The sequence below is a fragment of the Anabas testudineus genome, chromosome 10, assembly GCF_900324465.2.
Source record: "Anabas testudineus chromosome 10, fAnaTes1.2, whole genome shotgun sequence".
Taxonomy (NCBI): Eukaryota; Metazoa; Chordata; class Actinopteri; order Anabantiformes; family Anabantidae; genus Anabas; species Anabas testudineus.
Genome location: NC_046619.1, coordinates 16,431,587 through 16,455,061, shown reverse-complemented (window position 1 = coordinate 16,455,061; position 23,475 = coordinate 16,431,587). Strand labels below are relative to the sequence as shown.

The 23,475-nt window shown below is 39.3% G+C and overlaps 1 protein-coding gene across 2 annotated transcripts in view; it reads right to left on the bottom strand.

Annotated features, from left to right (window-relative positions):
• Positions 1-22,486, bottom strand: part of glra4a (glycine receptor, alpha 4a) — a 36,410-nt gene extending 13,924 nt beyond the window's left edge. For both annotated transcript variants that reach the window (XM_026358485.1, XM_026358484.1), the window contains exons 1-4: positions 22,175-22,486; positions 3,287-3,417; positions 2,758-2,825; positions 1,258-1,481 (exon numbers count right to left, since the gene is read on the bottom strand). In XM_026358485.1, the coding sequence (XP_026214270.1) occupies positions 1,258-1,481; positions 2,758-2,825; positions 3,287-3,417; positions 22,175-22,242 (491 nt within the window). In that variant the 5' untranslated portion in view covers positions 22,243-22,486. The remainder of the gene's footprint in view (positions 1-1,257; positions 1,482-2,757; positions 2,826-3,286; positions 3,418-22,174) is intronic.
• Between the last annotated feature and the right edge of the window lie 989 nt (positions 22,487-23,475).

The following is a 23,475-nucleotide window of genomic DNA, read 5'->3' as shown; positions in this document are numbered from 1 at the left end:
ATGCAAATCACCTAATATGCTTAATTGGTAGTAGGCTTTCGAGCCTATACAGCTTGAGAGGACACAGTAAATCAGTGGTGATCATCTGTATTTGCAATACTCTTATTCTGAGTACAGCTGAGGACTCATGTTGTTATCTGTGTCTTATTCTGAAGCTGTTGTCATTTTAAGAAAAGAAAAGGAATTAGCCATTCTATGCACCATAAATATACAGAGAAATGATTACATGTAGATTCACTGTTACAATGCTAATTGCATAGTGTATTATTTTACATAAAAACACCTACAAAGGGGCTTCTATAAAGGGTAGAATTGGTGTGTATCCACAAGCTAAATGACCTGTTAGAATCTAAAGCAGTGTATTGACTTGCTTTCTTCTCACAAATGTGCAAAGATTGGTTGTCTAGCTAAATGTCTGCACACCTTTGGGACACACTTTATTTATATAGTGTTGCCTTTTCCTTTGCTCATATTTTTAAAGGTGAATCAGTTTAAAGTTTAACCGAAGGAGGGACTCCGATATATGAAATATGTCATGGTTTTCTAAGCCATTCGCTATTAAACAACCAAGACTTTGTGATGCACTTGCCATTTCTGTGCTGGTACCAATTTCGTATTTTAGTGAACTGTAATGCGACTAAGTGGGTGGAAAGGTGCAGAAGGGGGTGTGTGATTGGCAGTTCAGCAATCTACTGCAATTGTGGTCAAGAGGTCGCCTATGAGAGGTATTTGTTTGCCATCTATCTGCTTGGAGCAGGTCACGCTGAGTTGCACCATGTTTTCAGCTTTTTTCTTCACTTTATTTGGCAGACGTGTACCCAAACAGACTCTCCTGCAATCACACAAACGGCTTTCATGTACTGTATATTATGTTTCTTAACCCTGTCATGCATATGTCACTACAGGGGAATATTCAAAAGTTGTTCTCTTGTATATGTATGGTTAGAGTTAGATTACAGTTAGTTATATATATATATAGAGAGAGAGAGATATTTTTCTGCAGTTCATTAGTCGGTGGCTAGTTTCAACATTTTTAGTACAACAGAGTATTAGAATATGTTAAAATGTGAGAAAACACATTATTATATATTATTATTTAAAACATTAAAAGTAAATTTAAGTAAATTTACCTTTCTACAGTAACAATCATATTCCAAAACTGAGCTCTGATTAAGTTCCTGATGTTATTATCTGACTGACCACAACGGCACTCAGTCGCTATGATCTTTAAGTTTTGGAAACGTTATCTTTAGTTACCTTATGCTGTACAGAACACTGCCATCTTGGAAAATCCGTAGCAGCTTGTTATCAGTGGTGACCTCATGGAAATTGGCTCCCTTCTCGTTTGCAAAGAATAAATCAGGTTTCCAGATAGAGTCCAACATGGACGGATCCAGATCAAGGGAGTCATCTGGGTATTCGCTGTATGCAAGACGAGGGTCATTCCATTTTTGCCGAAGAAATACATTGAGCCTGTAGTCCTGTGAAGATTATGGAAGTTAATGGAAAATATATCATCAGTGGAGTTTGTGGTACAGACAGAAGGCTGGCGTAGTTGTGACTTTCTGGGAACAGTCTGGTACTGGTCAATATTGGAATCCATTCTAAGTAAAATGAAAGATTCACATTGACTTTAACTAAATGAATTTCATTCATAATTTACAAGGGTATAATATCCCATTACAAGAAAACAGACTGATGTAAATGTGTTTATTGTGGCCAGATTTATTAAACAGATATGCGCCACTGTTGGGAGACTGTTGATGAGCAGTACAATGATATGTCACAATGACCTTTTGGTCTTTGAGGACTCGAAACCGTGTTTGTTTGATCTGGAAACTGGCAAATAAGTGATATGATGATATGATTTTTTTTTCTCTTACACGTAATGTTGACATTAACATCTAAACAAAACTATAAATAACGCATCTTTAAAAGCTAACATCATTATTTCATAGCATCATAGTGACTGAAAAAGATGCTGTACTCGTTAAACCATTGCAGCCATGTGCTGCTGCAGAGCTGAGGGTTGCTAATGTAAGTCAGACCAATGAATACTGAACACAATCACTCCTGCCTGCAGCCAGCGTCCACGAGTAATTAAATTAGAATTCTAATCTGTGCAATTATTTCAGTCTTCATTTGTAGATTGTTTTTATCCTGTTCGTTTTATTCATCAAAATAAAAAATGCTTTACCACTTTGCACAATGACAACTTATGGGTTTGATTGCTCTCTTGCCCACACCGGCTAGAGGTCTCACCCTCTGGGCCTCCTTTGGCCCCTTAAGCAGTTCTATATTGTGCTGACCCAGCAGCTGTAAGACTGTAAATGCAGACTCGAGGGCAGCCATTTTTCCCAGACCCCCTCGTCCTCTCTCCCTTCCCCTCCTTTTCATTCATTTTCTCAATTTTTCATTTTAATTGCCGAATGGACAGTTCATTATCAGTATGTCAGTGACCCACTGGTCTCTGAAGGTTGCACTGTTATGCTCCAGGAAACACCAGAAATGAGGGAATGGCTTCAGTACTGAATGGATTAGAAGAAGTTGGTAGGAAGGAAAGAGGACTGAGTATGTACAAATTATTAGGGCACTACAGTAAAATACAAACAACCCACAATCTGGAAACTAATTAATTAGAATGAGTTTTTTTTATACATTATTATTATTATTATTATTATTATTATTATTATTACATAATTTTTTTTGTTTATTTATTAAGAAATTGCATTTCTAATGAACAACATGTGTTCTTACCATGGTAGTTTCTGTGATGGACCCAAAGCTGTTGATGAAAATATTACAGGTGACGTTCACGGGCGGGCCTGAGGACAGAACGAAACAGACTGAATTTATACATCCTTTGCTTTAAGAGTTTACGAGATTGAAGCTGTCAATAATAAAAATTAACTTTAAATCAAATCCCACATGGCTTTTTTAAAATTATACAGCAGTTTTCTTTTTCTCATCTAATGGTGACTGTGACTGAAAATGTTGCTTCAATGCAAGAAATAGCTCTACGAGACAGAATCGAATATCACATAAAAACACATTTAAGTCACATAAGTTTTCTTAAGTTTTTCTGTTTTTCCAACTAAACCATTGACGACTTTTGATGCCAAAACATTAGGACAAGCTGATTCAAAATGATTCAACTGAGGTCAGCTGTGGTTTTCACAGTACAGAGCTACTCTGCTCTGGTCTTTGTTTAGTTTTCTAGTCCTTGTGTTTTCTACTGGATTTTCTTAAAGGCTACTGTGATGCTCTGCCTCGGCATAAACTGTACCTTTGAAGTTGGGTCGGATGCGGGCATCGTATCCTGACGTTCTCCCCATGAGCTTGTCCAGGAAGTCAGAAGGTGATAGCTGTGGTCCTGCCCTGCTGGGGGGCTTTATCTCCTCCTTACAGGAGCTCAGTCTGATATTACCCAGGGAGAGGCAGAAAGAGGGGCAGCACATACAAAGAGAAAGAGAAGAGGAGATTTAAGAAACAGGAGATGAGACGTAGCAGTGGGAGCTGTGGAAAAAATAATGAGAATCCAACAAAATGAGAAGCCAACTGCTATCAGCAAGTCAGTCATCAGCAAAAAAAAACAAAAAACAAAAAGCAAAAAAAAAAAATAAAACTCAGCGGTGGATGGGGAAATGAGGGTGAAAAATGATGACTGAATAGCTTGCCTCAGCTGGCAACTAAAAGCTTGTCTATTTCACATCATCTCTCAGACTTATTGTGGTTGTTAGGCCCTAACTACAGAGAAGCAAAACAGAAGCAGAGGTAAACTCTGCGCTCTCTTGCGCTTCCCGCTGCTTGTGGCTTAGCAGGAGTAAGGCTTGACAGATTGATGGCTCAATTGTAATGCTATGAGTGTCACACCGGAGAGAGGAAGGAGTTGATACAAGCTCCAGTGAGGCTTAGGCAGCCACTGACAGGAATAACCAACAGGCCAGGGAGAGAGAGAGGAAAGAGAAGAAGAGAGACTGGGGCGAAAAAACGACAACACACAAACAAACAAAAAAAAAAAAAACACATGTAAGGAAACAAGGATAACGTTTTTTAGTCCTGAGAAACCTTGGTTTAGTACTGATTTGATTTCCTGCTGGCCCCTGCAGTAGCACAGCTGACTGCAGCCCCACAGTTCACGATCTGTCATGACCTAAAACCTGAAATCTCTTCCAAGACCCAGCTTTGCTGAAGCCCTGTATTTGCACGAGTGTGTGTGTGTGTGTGTGTGTGTGTGTGTGGAGCCAGACACAGAGCCACCAATCTTACAGCCTCTTAGCTGCATTTAGAGTCACATAAACCACGTTGTCAGACGCTACAGGATCGGGGACTGTTGCAGTGATATTTTTAGTACTTCCAGAGTAAAGCTGGGCTGATCCTGAAAGATCCCCCTCTTCTCACTGTGTATGCAATTAGAAGTATTTTACCAGGAATTGCTATCACTGTGATTACTACAGTGTTATATTATGCTGTTGCATGTTACAATAACCAAATACCATATGGCCAATATATACTGTATGGTTGAAGACATTGGCCTTACTGTTCTGTTACTCTGACTCTGAAGTATTGTGCCATATAATACACAAGCAAAAGTACTTTTAAAAAGCAGTACGCTATCATTTCTTTATTCTTCTGAATTAGCACTGTTATGTTTCATTGCCTGAATTTAAATGAATGCAGCTGTCTGTGTAAATCAATCAAGGAATAACAAGATGTTGATGCTGATGATTGTAAAATACACCATGGAGTTGCAACAACTACACAATCCTACAACTTTCAAATGTGCAGTTAAGAGTCAAGACCACCTCTAACTTTGATCAAATGGCTTAATCCCTTTTAGTTTATTGTAACATAAAACCCTCTCTCTTACACCTACTTAGTCACTCTTTGAGAAATGTAATTAGTTATTTCTTTCTGCATTTAGTTTAGTTTCAACTAGATTTGCAAGTGCTTCCCATTTTCTGTACTTTTAAATCACAGCTGTTTTCCTCCAGTTGATTTGTTTTGTAGAGGTGCTAATTATGAATCACTTTACCGTTTCATTCACATCTATAGTTTGTTTACTTTTTCATTAAGCTGCAACAGGGGGTGGCTGTGGCTCAATAGGTAGAGCAGTTGACTGCCAATCGCAGGATTGGTGGTTCGATTCCCGGCTGCCACGTCACATGCTAAAGTGTCCTTGGGCAAGACACTGAACCCCTAGTTGCCCCCGGTGAGTCAGGTCAGCTGCATAGCAGCTCTGCCATCGGTGTGTGAATGGGTGAATGAGACGCAGTGTAAAGCGCTTTGAGTACCAGTTAGGTAGAAAAGCGCTATATAAGTGCAGAACATTTACCATTTAACAGGCGTTGGAGCAAGTCAACAAAAACAAAATGTAAGGAAGTTACAAAGTGAAGCTTTAATACAAGAGATAACATCTGAGCCCATTCTCATTTCCAGGGTGTCGAATAATGCAGCTTTGTCCAGACTAATACTTTCATATCTCGACTTCCTTTATTTTATATTTTACACTAAAAACTGTAACTATTACCATAATGTATACAGCTGTTTCTACTGGAGTCTCACAACTAGAGTGGATAAAAATAATGCAAGCACCCAGCACCTTAGTTGAATTTCCCAGTGGAGCTGTGCACATATCTCAGTCTTTGTTATATTACAAAGCTCAACTCTTTCTGGTCCCCTGACTCCACTCCACTGCCTCAGGCTCCGCTGGTCCACTCTGTATTGTTGCTTACAGTGTAGTGGTACCCCTTTCATCCTTCTGTCTCACACACACCCAGTAACAAACACACACAGGTACACAGGTTGGGTTTGTTTTACTGACCAATACAAACTAATAGTGTCAGTTTCTCTGACACGAACATTAAACGACAATTGATTGGGACAGCAAACTATTTACTCTTCAACAAATATTGACAGAATACATTGGTGAGAGTTGCTGAAAATGATCTATTAGGTCTTTAGGATATTTCTGGTGTGGAAATGATATCAGTCAGAGCGTCATTTAGTATCACAGAGATACTCCAAGCCTGAACAACAACACATACAATTCTAGTAAAATGAGTTTTTGGAATGAACATAAACACTTTAACACATACAAAAAGTAAGAAAAATATACAACACCGTGGACTACAAGTCTTGGTATTAACAAACTCCACAACAGAGACAACAGAGGAGCAACCTGCAAATGGCTCCTCAGAACTACTCAAAACTAAATTATGTGCTTCTTTGTCTGAATGATTCAATTATTAAAATGCTCTTTGCTGACATTTAATGAGCCTGACCTTTTGCTTCCCCCTACATCCCTTTCATTTTAGCATCCGTGTGAGACTGCTGTCGAGAATACATAATTACTCGTCTTTCCTTCCTTTCATACTTTTGGTCGTCACTTTCTTGTTAACAAGGGTTTTTATTTAGCTTTGAAAGCAAAGTTGAGTCAAAGCTGAACTTTAATTGTAAACACACAGCTTTAAGTTTTAGAAAAAGAGAGTTTAGTATTAGAAAAATGCAGAAATTGGACAAACATTCACAGCTTCTCTGGGGTTGTCTTGGTACTTAGTATGCCAACAGTGTGGCTGTACATCTTCAGTGCTTTTATAAGGAGTTCTTGAATCTTGAAAACTGAAAAGTCACCAAAGACGTGTCTTTAATCTTAGGATCTTGTCAATACACCAATGTGAACACTAAAAACGTAAGTGCATGGAGTTTATATGGTGATTATCAATCATCCTGTGTTCATATAATCTGAAGCTGCTGTACAGTTATGAAAACAGGACTGAGAGGGAAGCAGCTCAAACATGGGACGTCACTGTATGTTCATCCAATCAGAAGAGATACTCAGCTTTTGATTTCAACAGTAATTTATAAAAGGTGGGCAAGACTGGAACTCAGTGCCTCAATACGTTATGATGGGTAGAGCAAATACACAACGAGAACAGAAGCAGTCTGACCAAAACAACAAGACCCCTGTAAATTATCCATGTGTTATTTGTACCTCTGGGTTTTCTATGTGTGCGCATATATACAGTATTTTAACAAAATAAAATGAAAATAAAAAATTGTCTTAAAATAAAATTGACTTAGAATAAGAAACTGCCGTTTAGTTACCGTCTTCAGCAGCTGTTTTAAATCACGATTGTTTGCTAACTTTAAAGAGGTACTCATTTAAACCCAACCATAATGTTTTTTTTTAATTAACTAAACATTGAAACCATGATCTTTCCCTAAACCCACTTCAAAAGCTTGAGCCAAACCAAACTGAACTATAGTGTCGACACATCATAAAAACATGTATTACTCCAACCGTGTCTTGTAATTGGCGTCTAACACGCAGACAAATGATGCTGTTCACAGAGCTAAAATCCCAGAAATAGCATTTACAAAGACAGAGGGGAATCGAAACCAGGAAAATTGTACCTATTTCCAGCTTAGTGAATTATTTAGTTCCAAACGAATATGAACAGTAAAAGAAACGAAGCTATAGCTGTCAAGCTGGATACAGTACATAAGGCTCAAATGTATGAAGACGTAAATAGACTAGAGGGGGGGCAGGGAGGCAAAGTCAGACAAGAGACCAACATTTAATTACATCTGCAGTATTCACTGCTGTTTTTTCTTTTGTATATACAGTATATATATTGAAAATACGTACAGATGTTAAGTGTGTTCCTCTTCGTGAACAGTATAAAGATGTAAATATTAAATGTCCAACACCGGCTGACTGGATTTTACTTAGATTTCACGAAGCGTTTTTGTCACTAAGTGATGTCCTGTGTAGCCTCGGCCTCGTTCAGCCTCAGATTTGAAAGTAACTGATCAGAATTACATCTAATTAGATGGGATGGGATTCTGCCCGTGGAGTGCAAACATATTTCGTTAATTGCTTTTTCATTAGGAAGCTGGTTATCAGAAAAGCACATCATTTCACAGTATGGCTGCTCCCTGGCTTCCTACGAGGAGGCACTGGGGGATGTCGGTGCCATTAGACATCCATGCATGAACATACCAAGTTTTAGTGCCATTAGCATAATGGGAAAGAGAACAAAACTACTCTCCTCGCCTGTTGAAGCACATTGCTCTAATTTCCCACTTGTCAAATTGCCCTTGACATCCACTTGAGCCTTAGGTATTGCTCTCATCGAAGGGCTCTTATTTTGAGATTGAATGCAGGACAATCAACACAACTTTGAGTCAGACCTTCCAAACGTTATGATTTGACTCAAGCCACAGACCTTTCATCCAAATACACCCACCACAGCACGCTATATGGTTATTCAATCCCATGTCTTCAACAACCTGTGTAGACCTGTGTAGTCTTCTCACCCGTTGTTTATAACAGCCTGTAGCTACTCCTATCCCCTTTTTGATCAATAGGCACATTGGGGAATGGGATTTGAACCACACTGCAATTTACCCCTCCACATTTATCTTCAGTGACATGACCATTGCCAATCTTGCACGTTGACAGCTCTCCACATGGAAACAAAGATACAGACATGGCTTCCTGCAGTTGAGAGATTCTCACTGAACCTGATTAAAATCAACTCATAAACCATATAACTCTCTCTCTATATATAGAGTGGTCGTCCCCTAAGAGTTGTCGTCTCCCTGGATCCTCCTGTCCATATGTCAGAGCATCCTTGAGTAACCCCAGGTTACTGCCATATTTACACTGTGAAGTGCTATAGGTACCAATACCATTTACCATTGGACAGCATACTAAAGCAACCCATACTGAAGCTCTAGAGCAACAAGACACACACTGTCTTTAGTTCAGAGTTTATTAGGACACAGGTGAAATGAAAAATTGTGTGCAGGTCCCATTTGCAAGGCAGGATTTTTCTGATGGATTCAGGATGCCATGGCAGAAACCTACAAGGCAATTACAATTTAGCAGACATTTCATTTGTGCTTATGACCTGTATCTGTAAAGACAATATCACTATGTAATTGTTATAAAGGAGAAGCTTGATGAGAAAATATTAGCTTCTTTTTGACATCATATGTTGCTTATCTACTGTCTGTAGTTAAATAAGATAATAGACTACAAGATGTTTTTATATTAAAGGAAAAGACTGAGACATTCTTCATTGTGATGAAGGAGCAACTCAATAATGTGTCTCAGTATTTCTGGAAAACAGTGGATGTCTGCAGTTGAGAAGAATTCTTTATTAGGCAATGGTTCTGCAGGAAATACTTGGTTTTGGTCGTTTCATGGGATTTGTACATAATACATAATACAGCTTGTCCTCAGTGTATGTAAAAATAGAAGGTGTATACAGTACTTATTAAGAATTAATGTAATTTACTTTGATATATCAACCACATCATTGCTTTTATACAGCTCAGTATACATTTATGTAATTATTATAGAGCTGAAAATACAGAAAACAAAGGTAGTTAGAGGATTTAGTGCACTATAAACTGTGACAGAAGCCTTATTCCCATTAGATACTGTGATGTTTACACACTCTCTCTCACTTACATTCCTATCTTTGAAGTATTTCTATTCTCCTCAGTGTTATCTTTGATCTTTTGTTTTGTAGTAAAGCATAATTAGTGCAGCCATGATCCATTGCAAACAGTAGAATCTACTTGTTAAAGTATATTTAGCTGTCTCATTGGAAACCCGGGGGTTTAATGATTTGGATTAATCCATGCTAAACCAGAGTAAACTGTAACTCTGTGCCATTGCTCATGCGTATTAATTTGTAATGCAATCTTTAATCTTGTGGGAGTGAAGCTTGACATCTCTGGAGTACCCAGCTATAAATGATGTTTCTAGGCTTGAGCCACAGTAATGACACAATGAACTGTGTCTTGATGACAGATTTATGTTCATCACAGCCTGTTTCCATGACACTGAACTCCGACCACCACCCCAGGCTTTTCCGATGCAGCCTTAACTAATCTTCAGCTTCAATAAAATCTAGTTTACTGACTTAAAATTCATATTTGTGTGAGAAACTTAACTTCTTCTCTTTGTGATTTATTCTTTTATCTGCTGGATTTCTGAAACAGTGTGAAGAAGAAAGTTTCCCCAAGTACTTGCTGTCAAAATGTCATAAAAAATGAATTATTCAGCCCATTATATAGCAAATATTATTATTTTTCAGTTAATCCCAGAAAATGCACATTTAGAACTTGGGAATATACATTTAAATTTCCAATAGACACACATTGAAATGTCTATGATGTTTACGAAAGTCATGTAATCAAACTTTAAGCTTACATTAGATGCACAGGATTGTAATTGTATAATCTTAGCTATCTACCTGTATTTAGATCTGATATTGTTACTTGAAACCATGTAAATTGAGTTCTTAAGGGGGAGTGGGGAGTTGTCACAGCCAACAGCTTCACAGTTATTACTTTCACAATACCATCATTTGAAAAAGGAGAAATGTTTGGATGCACATCACCTAAGGAATTATCCCAGCCCACAACTTTACTGGATATTTACTGGCTAAAAACAAAGGCTACCTCTTGTGTTGAGTTATTTGTCCCAGTTCAATGCACACTCTTTGGCACACAGTATGAAATGTATATTCTCAGCTCAAACCTACAGTCATACATGACATTTGACTCAGTGTTGACTCAACCAAGGACGCTGCCGTCTTTACAACAGACCATTAACATCAAATTCTGAAGGAAAATTATACATTTAATTACATATGAGTTCGCCATTTAGCTTTAGTTGTGATGTCCCAAAGCTAAATCAAACAAAAAAAATGGTTTCTAACAGTGGCAGTTGAAGTTCCAGTGATAAACTTGAGGAACTGACCTTTCCCCCCAAGGGAGATAAATCTAGCATAGAGCCTCCATAGACCTACCCATCCTCTGTCTTCCCAAGCCTCTCAGTATTCAGGTCACCTTTTCCACATCTAAGATCTGATATCAGCACGGATTGCCTCCTGTCAGTCTCTGTGAAACACAGCTAGCAGGGTTTCAGATAGAGAGAAGGGACTATACTGACTGCAAAAGATTGCTTTGATGTGTCTGCTTAGGGGCTTGAGATGGACTGCAGCTTTATCCTCATACAGTAGACAGCTCCTCACCACATAAGCTTTAGGTTTGCTTTGCTATCTCTTTGCTTTCTGTGCACTGTAAAACGATGATTATTTTGTTCTCTTAGATCACACCAAGATTCGTGCACATATACTGTATATATATATGTGTGCATGCTGCATATACATCTTTCTTATGATCTGCACATTCATCACTTCTTGTGGTTTCTTGAAGCTATCAGAGCTGACGTAAGCCTCCGTGTTGATTTATGCTGCCGTTATGAACGTTGCTGTAAGCTGAACGTCTGCGTTCAAATGTAAGAGACTCTAAACTCCATGATCAAAGCGAAATGTTTGTCTCTCTCATGTTCTGTAGTTAAGGTAATGAAATGCAGTGATTAGAGAAGTAAGATTGGATTTTTGCTGCAACCAAACTGAGATTGTAATTGCACGGCATACTGAAGCCCTACAGAGTGTGCGCTTATGCGTCTTCAGCATATAAAAAGAGGGCTGCGCGTGCCTCCACATGTTGGGCTCCACATCCCTCAGCACCCCTCCCATCCCATCCCTTCGCTAGTTTTGAAGGCCACATTGAAATCTCTCATGTAAAGTCAAATTATTTATATAGCGCAGTATCACAAATCAGGAACTCGCCGTACTTAACAGTGTTACCCTATTACGAGACATATCATTACAACATTTCACCAGCTGTATTCTTACTGAAGTAGTACATAGTTAAAATGTGTACAGTAATTAGAAGCTGTAGACTGCTTAGCTGGGAAGATTAATGTCTTTCATTTACTATGTGCATCTATATGAATATGGATAGAGGTGTCAGTTCCCATCAGTCTCAATATGACTCACATTCTCCAGCAGCATCTACTTGTTTTCCTGTTACCCTCAGCTCATTTCCAGCTACCATAATCTTTTTCCTTCTATTAGCCATTTGCTAAATGCTTTAAGCTGCTTATGCAATGGTGTTTCCCCCTTATATTGTACTAGCCCTAGGTTACTCTTCTGCTGTTCTCACTTTCATCCGACTGCTTCCTCATGGTTATTAACTGCTAACCATTGTTGCGGTGGGAGAAAGTACGATTTGGTGGCTTTCTCATTTTGCTCCAGGGACCATAGCACCACAGTAGTTAATACATTATAAGAGAGACATGAGTAAGCTAGGGTTCAGCGAGTGAGTCAGCGTGTGCTTGGCCCCAGTTATGGTCCACCTGTGCCTTAAACCAAAGAATAAAAGCTACTGGGGTTTTGCTGTCAATCTGTATAGTGAAGTGAGGTTTCAGCCCAGGAGCAGGAGCTGAAGTGGATTGTCATACAGAAAATAGTTCCCACAAAAACACAATAAATCCACAAGCACAAAGACAGTCACTGCACTCTGAGTGACCCATATTTTGGACATGACCGTGTGGAAGAATAAAGTTGTCGGCATAGCCGCTGGCCTGTTTCGCTTGACCAAACTTCTGTCTGGAACCAACAGCGTCATGACAAAGCCAGCATGGAGTTGGGTCTACCAGGGATTTTCTGAATAATGCTCATGAAGGAGGCAGCCTAACAATGCTTTGTAAAATGCCAGCTTCTCATTTCACTCATGCTGCTAATGCAGAATTTCACTATATCTTAAAATAGAAATTGGTTTTTACCTTGTGATGAGAACTTTGAGTAGACTTTATGAGGACATTTTATGTTTTTTTCATTATTATTCTGGTATTTTAGCGTCATTCAACGGATAATGGACATTTCTATAAGCATGAACTGTACTGTTAAAACATGGAGATATTTAATATGCACCAAACTCAAATGTTGGAATTATTTCACCTAAGAAATAGAATACATTAATTAGTAATGGTAAGCTCTAATAATGTATTGGTGAAATCCTTAAGTGTATGTAAATGTATGTATGGTGTTGTGTTACTGTGAGGCTGCTAAAAATGCAAGTGCAAATGATCAAATATTGATATTTAATATAAACATTAAATATTGAACAGTTTGCACATTTCCTCTAACTGTAGTAAACTATAGTTTGTTGGAATGAAACCACAGTTGTTCAAAACTACTTTAGGCCAAACATCCACTGATGTTTAATGTGTAAGAACAAAATATGTTCCCAGATTTTGTGCAAGGATGACACAAGGATAGTAACTGCAAAAGAGAATTACACTAAAGAATGAAAATGAACCTATATTGAATTATCTTGATCAAAAAAATTAAATTTGAACATGTTTTCATATGTTCTTGTGTAAGGCACCAGTCAAAAGATCTCATGTTTGAACACAGTAAGTGCAGGAATAAAGACGTCAAGACTTTAACTGCACTCCGAAGTAATCAACAGTATTGATGTTGTCATTGTCAAATAACTGATTATGTCTGGGTAAACAAGTCTATAAAGGAACAAAGCTGATAGTTAAGAAGAAATGGCCTCATGTTTTCTTTCTAATACGAATGAAAAAACCCACAGACTGGACAGACACCGTCTCTGTCAGATTTCCTCAGAGACTTGAATCCAAAAGACAACTCGGCACCGCTCCATTTGCTTTGTGCACTTTTTCCAGGGTGATGTCTTTTTCACAAGAGCCTCTTGGGGTACTGGACATGCATTGCATGTCTAGCAGTTTTTCCTAAGAACAAAGGAATACGACTATGGTAATCCTTTAGCCTGTTAAGGAAAAACAAATTCAGACAGACTCCAAACTAATCCTATTTGACATACAGTCAGTTGTGCTTTTTCCATGTCCTTCTATCAGGTGGATTTAATTACTCCTTTACATAAGCAAATCCAGCCTCGTGCTGGTGTATTACAATATGTGCTATACTACAGATAGGCAAAGATTAAACATATTTAATCTCATATTATACGTGTTTTAAGAATTACTGGTGGAATAAATGAAAACTGTATAAACCAGTGGCATCACCTGGGTCCATAAAACATTTATTAACCAAACTATGTGTATTGAAAAGCAAACATTCCCATTCAAAGAGAACCACAGGACACAACGTTTGCGGAAACAATGTGGGTGTCTTGTGGGAACATACAGACAAATGGAGGAAGCCTCACTGGTGAGGCACCAAGGTGAGAGAAGGAATATTTTGTCAGACTCACGTAGCGTCTGTTTAACACGATAAAGAGATGTCTCGAATCCTGTTATGGATGGTTGGGAAGGTTTGAGCCCAGAGTGTGGCCTCAAATAACCATGAACAAAGTATGGCCATGCACGACTAATAGAGTGCGTCACCAGTCACAATATCACAATAAAATCACGTCTTTTGAATATCAAACCAGAATTCCAAGTAGTGTCCTCCAAAGAGACATAACAAAATGTCACAGTCATTCTTCTTCAGTGCTGTGTCTACATTTTTAACCCAGTGTCAATGTGACTTCCAAATTTGGCGTCAGTAACACTGGGGCATTGAAATATTAGCTGGCTTACCTTGAGCTGACTGAACAAGGGCTTTATCTGAATTTTACTGTCGACTCAACACACATCTCCAGCGTCTGATTGTTAAAAAGCAGCTATGTTCTGTGTCTCTGTATTTACTGTAACAGTAATTATCAATATGCTCAAAATCTATCATCACTGCTCTGGAATCTCTTATGAGCTACTGTTAAATGGAAATTTGAGTGAAAATAGCTAAAACATCTTAAATATTATACAATGTCTATAAGAACTTACATAATATGCAAAGACAAATGTCTGCCAAGATATTGATTAAATCGAGACATTAATTAAAGGACTGGAGGAGAATCTAATGGACTCACATACTTTGTGATGAGTATTACTCAGACTACTATCAGAGTTTGAAACTTGCCAGAATGATAATCCATTTAGTTTGGTCCCTAATGTCAAAGCACATACATTGAAGGTAAATGTTATCAACAGCGTCAACTTATTACAATTACTTTAAGGGAGTAGTCATGGATCCATCTTTTTATACAAAGCAGTGCTGCAGTACATCCCAAAATATCCTTGGACAAAACCTTTAAAAGCTCCAACCACAAAAATATGGTTCTGCTATTGGCCTTTTACTTTTGTTTTTTTGAATGTGAGAACACTATGATATCATTACATTTTAATATTGCACTTCACAGACAAGGACAACTAGTCATCTTACTAATGCGGATAGAAAAAAGTCTGCCAGTGATCTGGAGGTCAAGTACGTGGTCTGTGGTGTTTTATCCTTGAAACAGCTTTGAGACAGTCACCTGGAGGTCACAGGCACACCTCTATCAGTGTCAGACGCAACCATCAATACAGAGCAATATTTAAAGAAATACTAGAATCTCTTTCTCAGGTACAGTGGAGGGAGTTAAATGGCAGAAGGTAGACATTTGACTGGACTGTTACTCTGCCTTATACACAAAGCAGCACATGGAAACCAATGAAATGAAGGAAGTGTATGTTTCTCAATTAAGGTGAGCCATGGCACCTAGCTGTAATTTGTTTATCATTAGTAAATATTTGAAAGATGATTGATTATTGACTTCGTAATGAAAGTTTGTGATGAAACAGACTTTGCAAAGTGGTTACTTCACAGTTGAGGATAAATTAAACGTCCATCCTTTCATTATTCTACTGTAATCGTGTGTCCTGTTAAAGGTTGCAGGGTGCTAATCTGAGTTGTCATTGGACCAGTGGTGGGTTAGGGTACACCCAGGACAGGTACCACAAATTTGGCACAAATTTGAGCCAAATGGGCATTTGCACATTGATGACTGGTAAAGTTATAAATATGGAGAGGTCATACACGAGTTTTCATTTGCTGTGGTCATTTAAAATAATACAATAAAGATACAAACAATGCAGACACAACACACAGTGGAGTATGACCACAGTTATAGTGGGTTAGAAACGTTAAGCACACTCTTCCCGGCCTACTGGTAGGTGCTGTTTGTGTTTTTTACCATTTTACATTGAGCTAATGATTAATGAAGGCAGTATATAGTCTACATCATTTGGTAGATAGATTACAGGCCTATGTAACTACTGATCGATTGTAGTTGCTCTAAACGGTTGAGTTAATGAGATCTTGATTCAATTACAAAGCAGATCTCGAGCTTGACTTCTCTGGACACAGCTTCTTTTTTGTCCAACAATTTATTATGAGGTCTGGTTTTAAGAAGCCAGACCTTAGCTTCTCACTGAACGAAAGTTTAATCAGCTTGCACTTTATGGTCAGACATAATGACATGATGGAGGTTTTCATAATGGGCCCCCACTTTATGTTTCTAATTGCAGAGAACATAATGACCTACAGTGGTGAACTTCAGAGCCAAAGTGCTGCTCTAGTCAATAAGTGACCATTTTAATCTGCCAGGGCCACAGCAGAGAGGGGAGAGGTCTACTTAATTGCATTAGCCTACCACTGTGTCACATACTTTGGTGCTATAGATGACTTCGGGTAGTTGCATCTATTTCCAACTTGGAAAATACCAGGTTTTGTTAACCTCTACAACTGCAAAATGCAACTGATTACTTATTACTTATCATTGAGAATTAACATTATTTTCAACATGCTGTGTGGAATTTCATTCAATGGTTTCTTTTACCTCAGGCGTAACAGTTAAGCTTGCATGTGTGTGCAGCAAGTCATATGGAAAAAGTACAAGAACACATTTAATCTGAACCTCTGTGCCTAAAAGGTTTTGGTGGTTTCCTCCATGACCAGTGGACAGTGTTGCACTGCAATTCTCTTTCGGCATAGCATTAGCCAGCTACGTATCTGCAGAGATTAAATGTTCACCCCGAGCTGATGCGCATCAGTTATACTTCATGATGTGTTTATTATTCAGTGGCTTAGGGTTTTGATTTTACTTGGCAGCAGAAGTACGTCAGAGACAAAAGGTTTGATGTGGGCAAGATAAAATGCAAAGAGAGATTCTCACTTCTATACCATGGTGGTAAATATTTGCAAGAAGTTATTGATTATACCTTAAATTCATTGTGACACTGTTAATATAACAAAAGATACTAAAGGTAATCTGCATGTTTTAGAAAATATGCTTCCTGAGGACAAAACTGAGTATTTTATTACCAAGCATCAATATCTCAGTGAAAATTACAAAGTCTTAAATGTGCAAAAGGGGGTAGTAATGCACGTTTCATAAAAGAGAAAGGGGATAAGGTCATACGTGGTTTGATTGAAACAGGCAGAGAACCATCACTCACAGCTCTCAGCCTGAGGTGTCAGTCTAATACCGAAGGCGATGGCTGGCTACTAGAGACCATCAGTAAGCTGTCACCTCCACCATATATCCAAGCACAAATCTAATGCCCACTGAAGCAACAGGCAGATCTGTGTCAGACATCACTTTCTTGTCAGGGATTTTAGATCAGACTTTGTGGGCAGTATGTGTACTAAGAGTTGGTCATAACATACTTATTATCAGGACGAATGTAAGTCTTTGTTTATCCTTTGATGAATTTTCTTTCTGTCTCATGTCTTCATATTTCATTGATAAGTATACCTCTATTGTTCGTGGTGGTGCCGGTTGTGGGGAGCAAACCGGCTGTTTGAGTGCCGTCTCCAGCTTGGCTCTCATTTTTTAGTCATTAACTCACGTAAACTTTCCATCTGTCCTCTTTTCACGCTTCCTTTTCGTCAGCACTCCTTGCTGTTCTAGTCTGTGTGTCAGTAAAGTGTGTGGGGATTTCCTGTGTTTTCAGAAAGCATAACAGAGCCCCCGAAGTGTCTGGGACAGTTTGGCTCAAGGTGAAATTGCTGCTACACTCCTTGAAATACTAATACTACCAGTGTTATTTTATGTTTCCATTTAAACAGATGTGCAAGGGCTTCCCAAATTTTAAATTTAGAAAGTTGTTGTTAGTTTTACTCTGGCAGTATAGAGGTACGAGTGTCGTTTACTCATCCGACTTTGCACAAACACATTTCCAAGTCCTTGTGGGTTGTTAAACATTTCAAATGAAGGCACACGATCTTTGTGGTCCTCTCCTCTCTAATGTTTACTAGCCTCCAGATATTACTTTGCCGTTGCGGATACTTCTACACCAGCTGGGACTACCATCAGAATTTAATTAAAAACCATCACAGAAAGATTGTCTCCTTGCCCAACGACTTTGCTTTTGAAGTTTGAATTAACTAAATTGTGTTTACTTCTTTCTAAAATGTTTTTTTTTTTGCAAGGAACACTTTCTTCATATTTGCTTGTAACATAACATATCAGAATGATTCTCCTTAAGAATTTGATTAGATTAGTGCCACTGATTTATGAGAAGCTGCACATTCATTACGTCATTAACATAATCAGCGCTATTAAAGGTCTTAAAGGTATCAGGTCTCCCATCCACCTCATTTATGGGGGAACTTCATTCACAAAAATGTCATGAGAGTAAAAACAGTTTAACATAACATAACATAACATAACATAACATAACATAACATAACATAACATAACATAACATAACATAACATAACATAACATAACATAACATAATTTTCCAACTACAATAATATAGAACCCGCTGCCTTTAAAGGGAAAACACCTCTTTGTAAATAAAACAGTGATTATGATGATATAGTGAGCAGAATGTTAATTTAAGCATTGAGTTTGTTGTATAACAGTCACTTTCCCTTTTAATTAAATCAATTTCATAGTTAAACTCTGTCAATCTGTCTGTTTGTGACAGATCAGGTCAGTTGCGAGTTATGAATTTTCTTCTTTCCTAACTTAAAATGCCACAAGTTCTCTGAAATTGCTTGTATGAAGCCTGTTTGTATGAGTGGCTCTGCATGAGATCCATTGAGTACAACAGCAGCGTAAGCCTACGCACTTCTTATTGTCAAAGTTCTGCTGGTCCTGCAACCTTTTGTCCACCAATGCTGAAAAACTGAAGCTGGTATTCAGGAAAAAAAAGTGAACTGTGTTCAAGGACTGTTGTCCTAAGAAATGCCTTTAGGTATAAAATGTGATCACCCATTTGTCTTCACACTGACCAGACCTCCACCCCTCAAAACCTTTTCCCTGGCTTCCAATTTTTCAAAAGTGCGGAGTAGCTGGAAAAAAGTTCCACGGGGAGCAAAACTGCCATTATGTTTTAAGACTAAGTCGCAGATAAAATACCTGATGACAGATAGGCTGCTGATCTGGGGCAGAAACCGAAGCTTAGAAAGGCTCATCATTGCAATTTTCCACCAACTCTCATTGAAAGGAGTGCATTTTATCATCTCACACATCAAGTTCAGTTTTCTCCTGAAAGAGAATACCACAATTTACAGTAAATGAGGTCTGATACTAAAAATAATGATCTCTCAGCATGAAGCACAGATTTTTGAACATTGGAAACCGCAGAGTTTGGAAAGGTCTTTGATTATGAAATGTGACATTTAAAGAAGATTGTTTAGAAGGCTGAGCAATTTTTGGGTTATTAAACAAAACTGGTGTCACCAAAGTATCTCTATAACATATAAATCCTAATTGGGTAAGTTATTCGTGGGAATACAAGAAACATGCTACTAAACAATATAGTGGACCCATTATCCATTATCTGCTTTGTTACAAGAAGGAAAAACTGTGTGCAACAGTGGTACCAACAATCAGGCTAGAGAGGACCCAGTTCCATTAGATCATAGGACATATTCTCTGATATTTCCAGTTCTGATTCATGATCCCTCACTGACTGGAGGCAAGGACAGCAGGGATCCTTGATGGGATTCTTTGTCCTTGACTTCAATGCAATTCCCTACGCTTCACTTTCAATTTGCCAATGAACAGATATACATCAGCTGACCAGAGGACAAGCATGTATTTGCACAATTTTGTGATCTTCATATACTGGTGCAGCAACTGTTTTGAGATCAGATCACATTAATCACTTATTCTGTTATGGTGTTGTGCAACCTGTGTGTTTAGTCCCCAACTGGATGCTCACAAATTCAGGTGGGGCTTGGCTGTGGATCTGTGCATCGTATGTCAAACTATAATAAAAAAAAAAGAGAGAGCTGGAGCCGAATGCTTGGTTTAAAAGCACGTGGTACTAAAGGCTAAGAGTTGTTCGTTACCTGGCGAACGCTAACTGACAGATGACTCCAAGTGTAACTTGAAGCACCATCTTCCACTGCATGAATCCTGTCACATTTCTTAGTGGAAAGTATTTTACAGTGGATGTGATACCCAACGTCAAAATATCCACCCCATGCTGATGCATCATTAAACAAAGAAATGCAATGTAAACCAATGAAATGCACCAGAATATTGAGCCAGAAAACATCTATGAAATGTTCAACCACACGGGCACTGACTATAGCTGTAGGCAACAGTGAACTGGGTTATTTGGCCAACAGCTGCACAGTGCACAGTGCTGCAAAACAAATCATTTTCACCATAAGCAATAGTTTTCTTTCTGAGCCAAGGTTGTAAGGTTGTTCATCATCCCTTAAGGTTCCTTTTAAAAGAAACCTGCTGAGCAAGTAACCAGACAGTGTAGCAGCTTATGTTCAGGCAACCAGACAGATTTACTGCTAGTCGAACAAACGTCAAGTGTTGCAACAAGACACTGTAACGCCGCCTCTTTCTCACAACACAGCTCTCCTAGCCCTGCAGCCATCAACCTCTCCCTCGACTGTATATGAACTTATTTGTTGCACTCTTCATTCCTGGTCCTCATTTCCTCTTGTTGACAACCATCCAGTACGAAGACAGCACCTATCCATCTTGTGCACTGATTTCCATGACCACCTCTCTTCTTTTTCCTTCTCTGATTCATTATGTCCGCTCCTCTCCATCTCATCTTCTCTTTTCAATCTGAACCATGTCTTTCCATTTCCCATCCCTGCCCCCTACTTTACTAATCTCCCCACAGCCTCCAGCTAAATGATTCAATCTTTCAATTTCTTGTTGGCATTTTTTTCCCCATCCCAGTTTGTTCCATTCCCATTTCCCACTACCATCTTTCACCCCTCCATCAAATTCCTACCCCCATGCCCTTTTCCTAGCCTCCTCCTCGTTTACTTCCTACAAGATGAGCAGGCAGGCTGGTAGGACAGCATATAATTTCTCAGAGGAGGCAGTCAGTTGACTGCTCTCTAGGCTAAGAGCTGCTCTCCTCACCCCTGGGTTCACCAAGTCACGGCTCTGTTCCGCTCCAGGATTATGCAGATCTTAATTCCCTTCCGCTCACACCTGAGGTTGGCAGGGCATGAAATAAGGAAAGTGTTCACTGCAAATAAAAGTTTCAAGAAGGGTGGGTGGGGTAGGTGGGGTGGAGAAGCTCTGAAAGGAGGACAGAAAGCTGGGTTGCTGGTTGTGAGGGGGAAAAAGCGCGACATGAGGAGTGTGGTAGGATGAATGGAGAGAATACAGAAGGGACAGATAAGACAGAGGGGGTGTTTTTGTTTTGTTTGTCTCCAGAGACACGGAACACACGCTGACTGTAGATTGCCTCCGTTTCCTTCCAATAATTAAGACTCTGCACATGTGCCAAACACTCTTTGTGCTGTTTCTGAAAACATGAAGCACGACTGCAAATTCTTAGTACGCATGCATCCTGCACTATGAATAGGTTCATTGCTTCCCGAACAGTTTGCTCACCGGTTGGTGAACTGTGAATCACTCAGTAAATATCATTTCACATCATTTCAAGTGCACGGTAACCTTTTAATCTCCTCTTAAATCCACCGAACAACAAACCAAGACTCCACAGGTAGTTGCCACCAGCACATGTTTTAATAAAATAATGTTCATATTTCTACATATAGGTTTGTTAGTAATTTAAATGTGCTGCCTGTTTTCAAACTGCGCCCATGATCTCCAGTGGTGGTTTCTCCGAGTTAGTGACCAGAGATAAGAGTTTGCTCTGCGCCTTTTCATGTCTCATGTTCATCCCCCTCTCGCACGCATCGCTTTTTTAAATGTCACGTTTCTGTCTCATTTCTCATTTAATAGAATCGCATTTAATAGCAGAAATATTTCTGACATTAGTTAGATGAAGGAAACATCATGTCCTCAATGCGCGCCAGCATTACAGCGTTTTGCGCACAAGGTGTGCTTTTCCAAAGAGCTCCATGTACAGACCACGTTAAAAAGAAAAGTCTGTAGAATAATTACAGATGTGCGAGATGATGGAAAAGTTCATGTAAGAAGCAGCAGAGGAAGCAACTCGCATAAAAAACCAAAAAGCACAGGGTAAAATGTTAGTGCGCCTCACCTGATAAAGCCTCCTTGGAAAAAGCAGAAAGACAAGACAATCAGAATCCGAATGACCTGTGGGAGCATCCTCTGGTTCAGAATCTCTCCTCAATCCCGGTGAATAACTTGCAGAAAAGAATTCAGCAAATCCACTGAGCGGCTTGTGAGACTGGGCTGGAGGAGGAAAGCATCGTGTCTCTCAGAGATCCAAGCTTGTCTTTGGGGAAACTTCTCCCCCTCCCACCAAGTCCAGGGGGCTGCACTCATCCACACAGCAGACTCTTTGCTTTCAGCGGCTGGAGCGCACAGGACTCTCAGTCGCCGTGTTGGTCCCTGTGTCGGATTGCATGTCAGACTGTGCGCTTCTTGTGACAGTGTGATATCGTGCCCCCCCCCCCTCTCCACCTCCTTCTTCGCGTTTCAACCCGTCGCTCCAAAAATTGGGGTGAAGATTTAAAGGAACAGTAGCTTTTGTTAATTAGCCTTAATTAGGGCGGGGGGAGGGAGGACTGTGGTGACGAGCTGCAGCACTGGTTGACGATCAGTCTGGACTGAAACACTAATAAAAAATCATTTGGGAAATGCTGGAGGAGGAGATCTTGTGAGAATGAAATGTGATTGTGAGTAGGAGTACAGCCTGTACAGAGGCTGAGTAATGGGCTGAAAACTGTGCTGAGAGACTTCAGTTAATTCAGCACACACAAAATCAATGTCTCCAAATAAATGTAACTTCTAAGTTTTGGGGCTTTGTTCAGTTTTTTTATTTCCCAGTGACCCTAAATGCCACTAGAGGGCATACACACAAACACACAGCTAATTATGATCAATTCTGCAGCTTAACAATCAAGTTACTTATAGTGAAAACTGGGCTTTAATAGGAAAATGCATAAACAAACTTAAGTAAATTCTGGTGGAATTAGTGACAGATTGTTAAATTAAAAAGTATAAATTGAAACAGCAGAAGTAGAAATGTCCCCGCTCTCCTCCACGATGAAATTCAACGGCTGATAGTTTGGTCAAAGATTCAAAGAGATGCAAACAGCAGCTGACGTAGCCTTGAGGCTCTGGTGTCAAACAGAGACGAGGACCAGGCAACAAGTGACACTTCACTAAGTTTATTAAACAAGTGACAGGATCTTTAATGCACTCTGTCTCCACCACTGGAGAGTCAATCTGTGTCAGGCGGATATCTGCTGGGTGCCTTTCACAGGTGCAGGGCCTCAGGTTATAGATCAGTGTATCTGCACTTTCACCATCCATTAAAGCCTCCGTATTAGAGATCACAGGGCAACAGGACAATGTGGCCCATCACTCATGGGG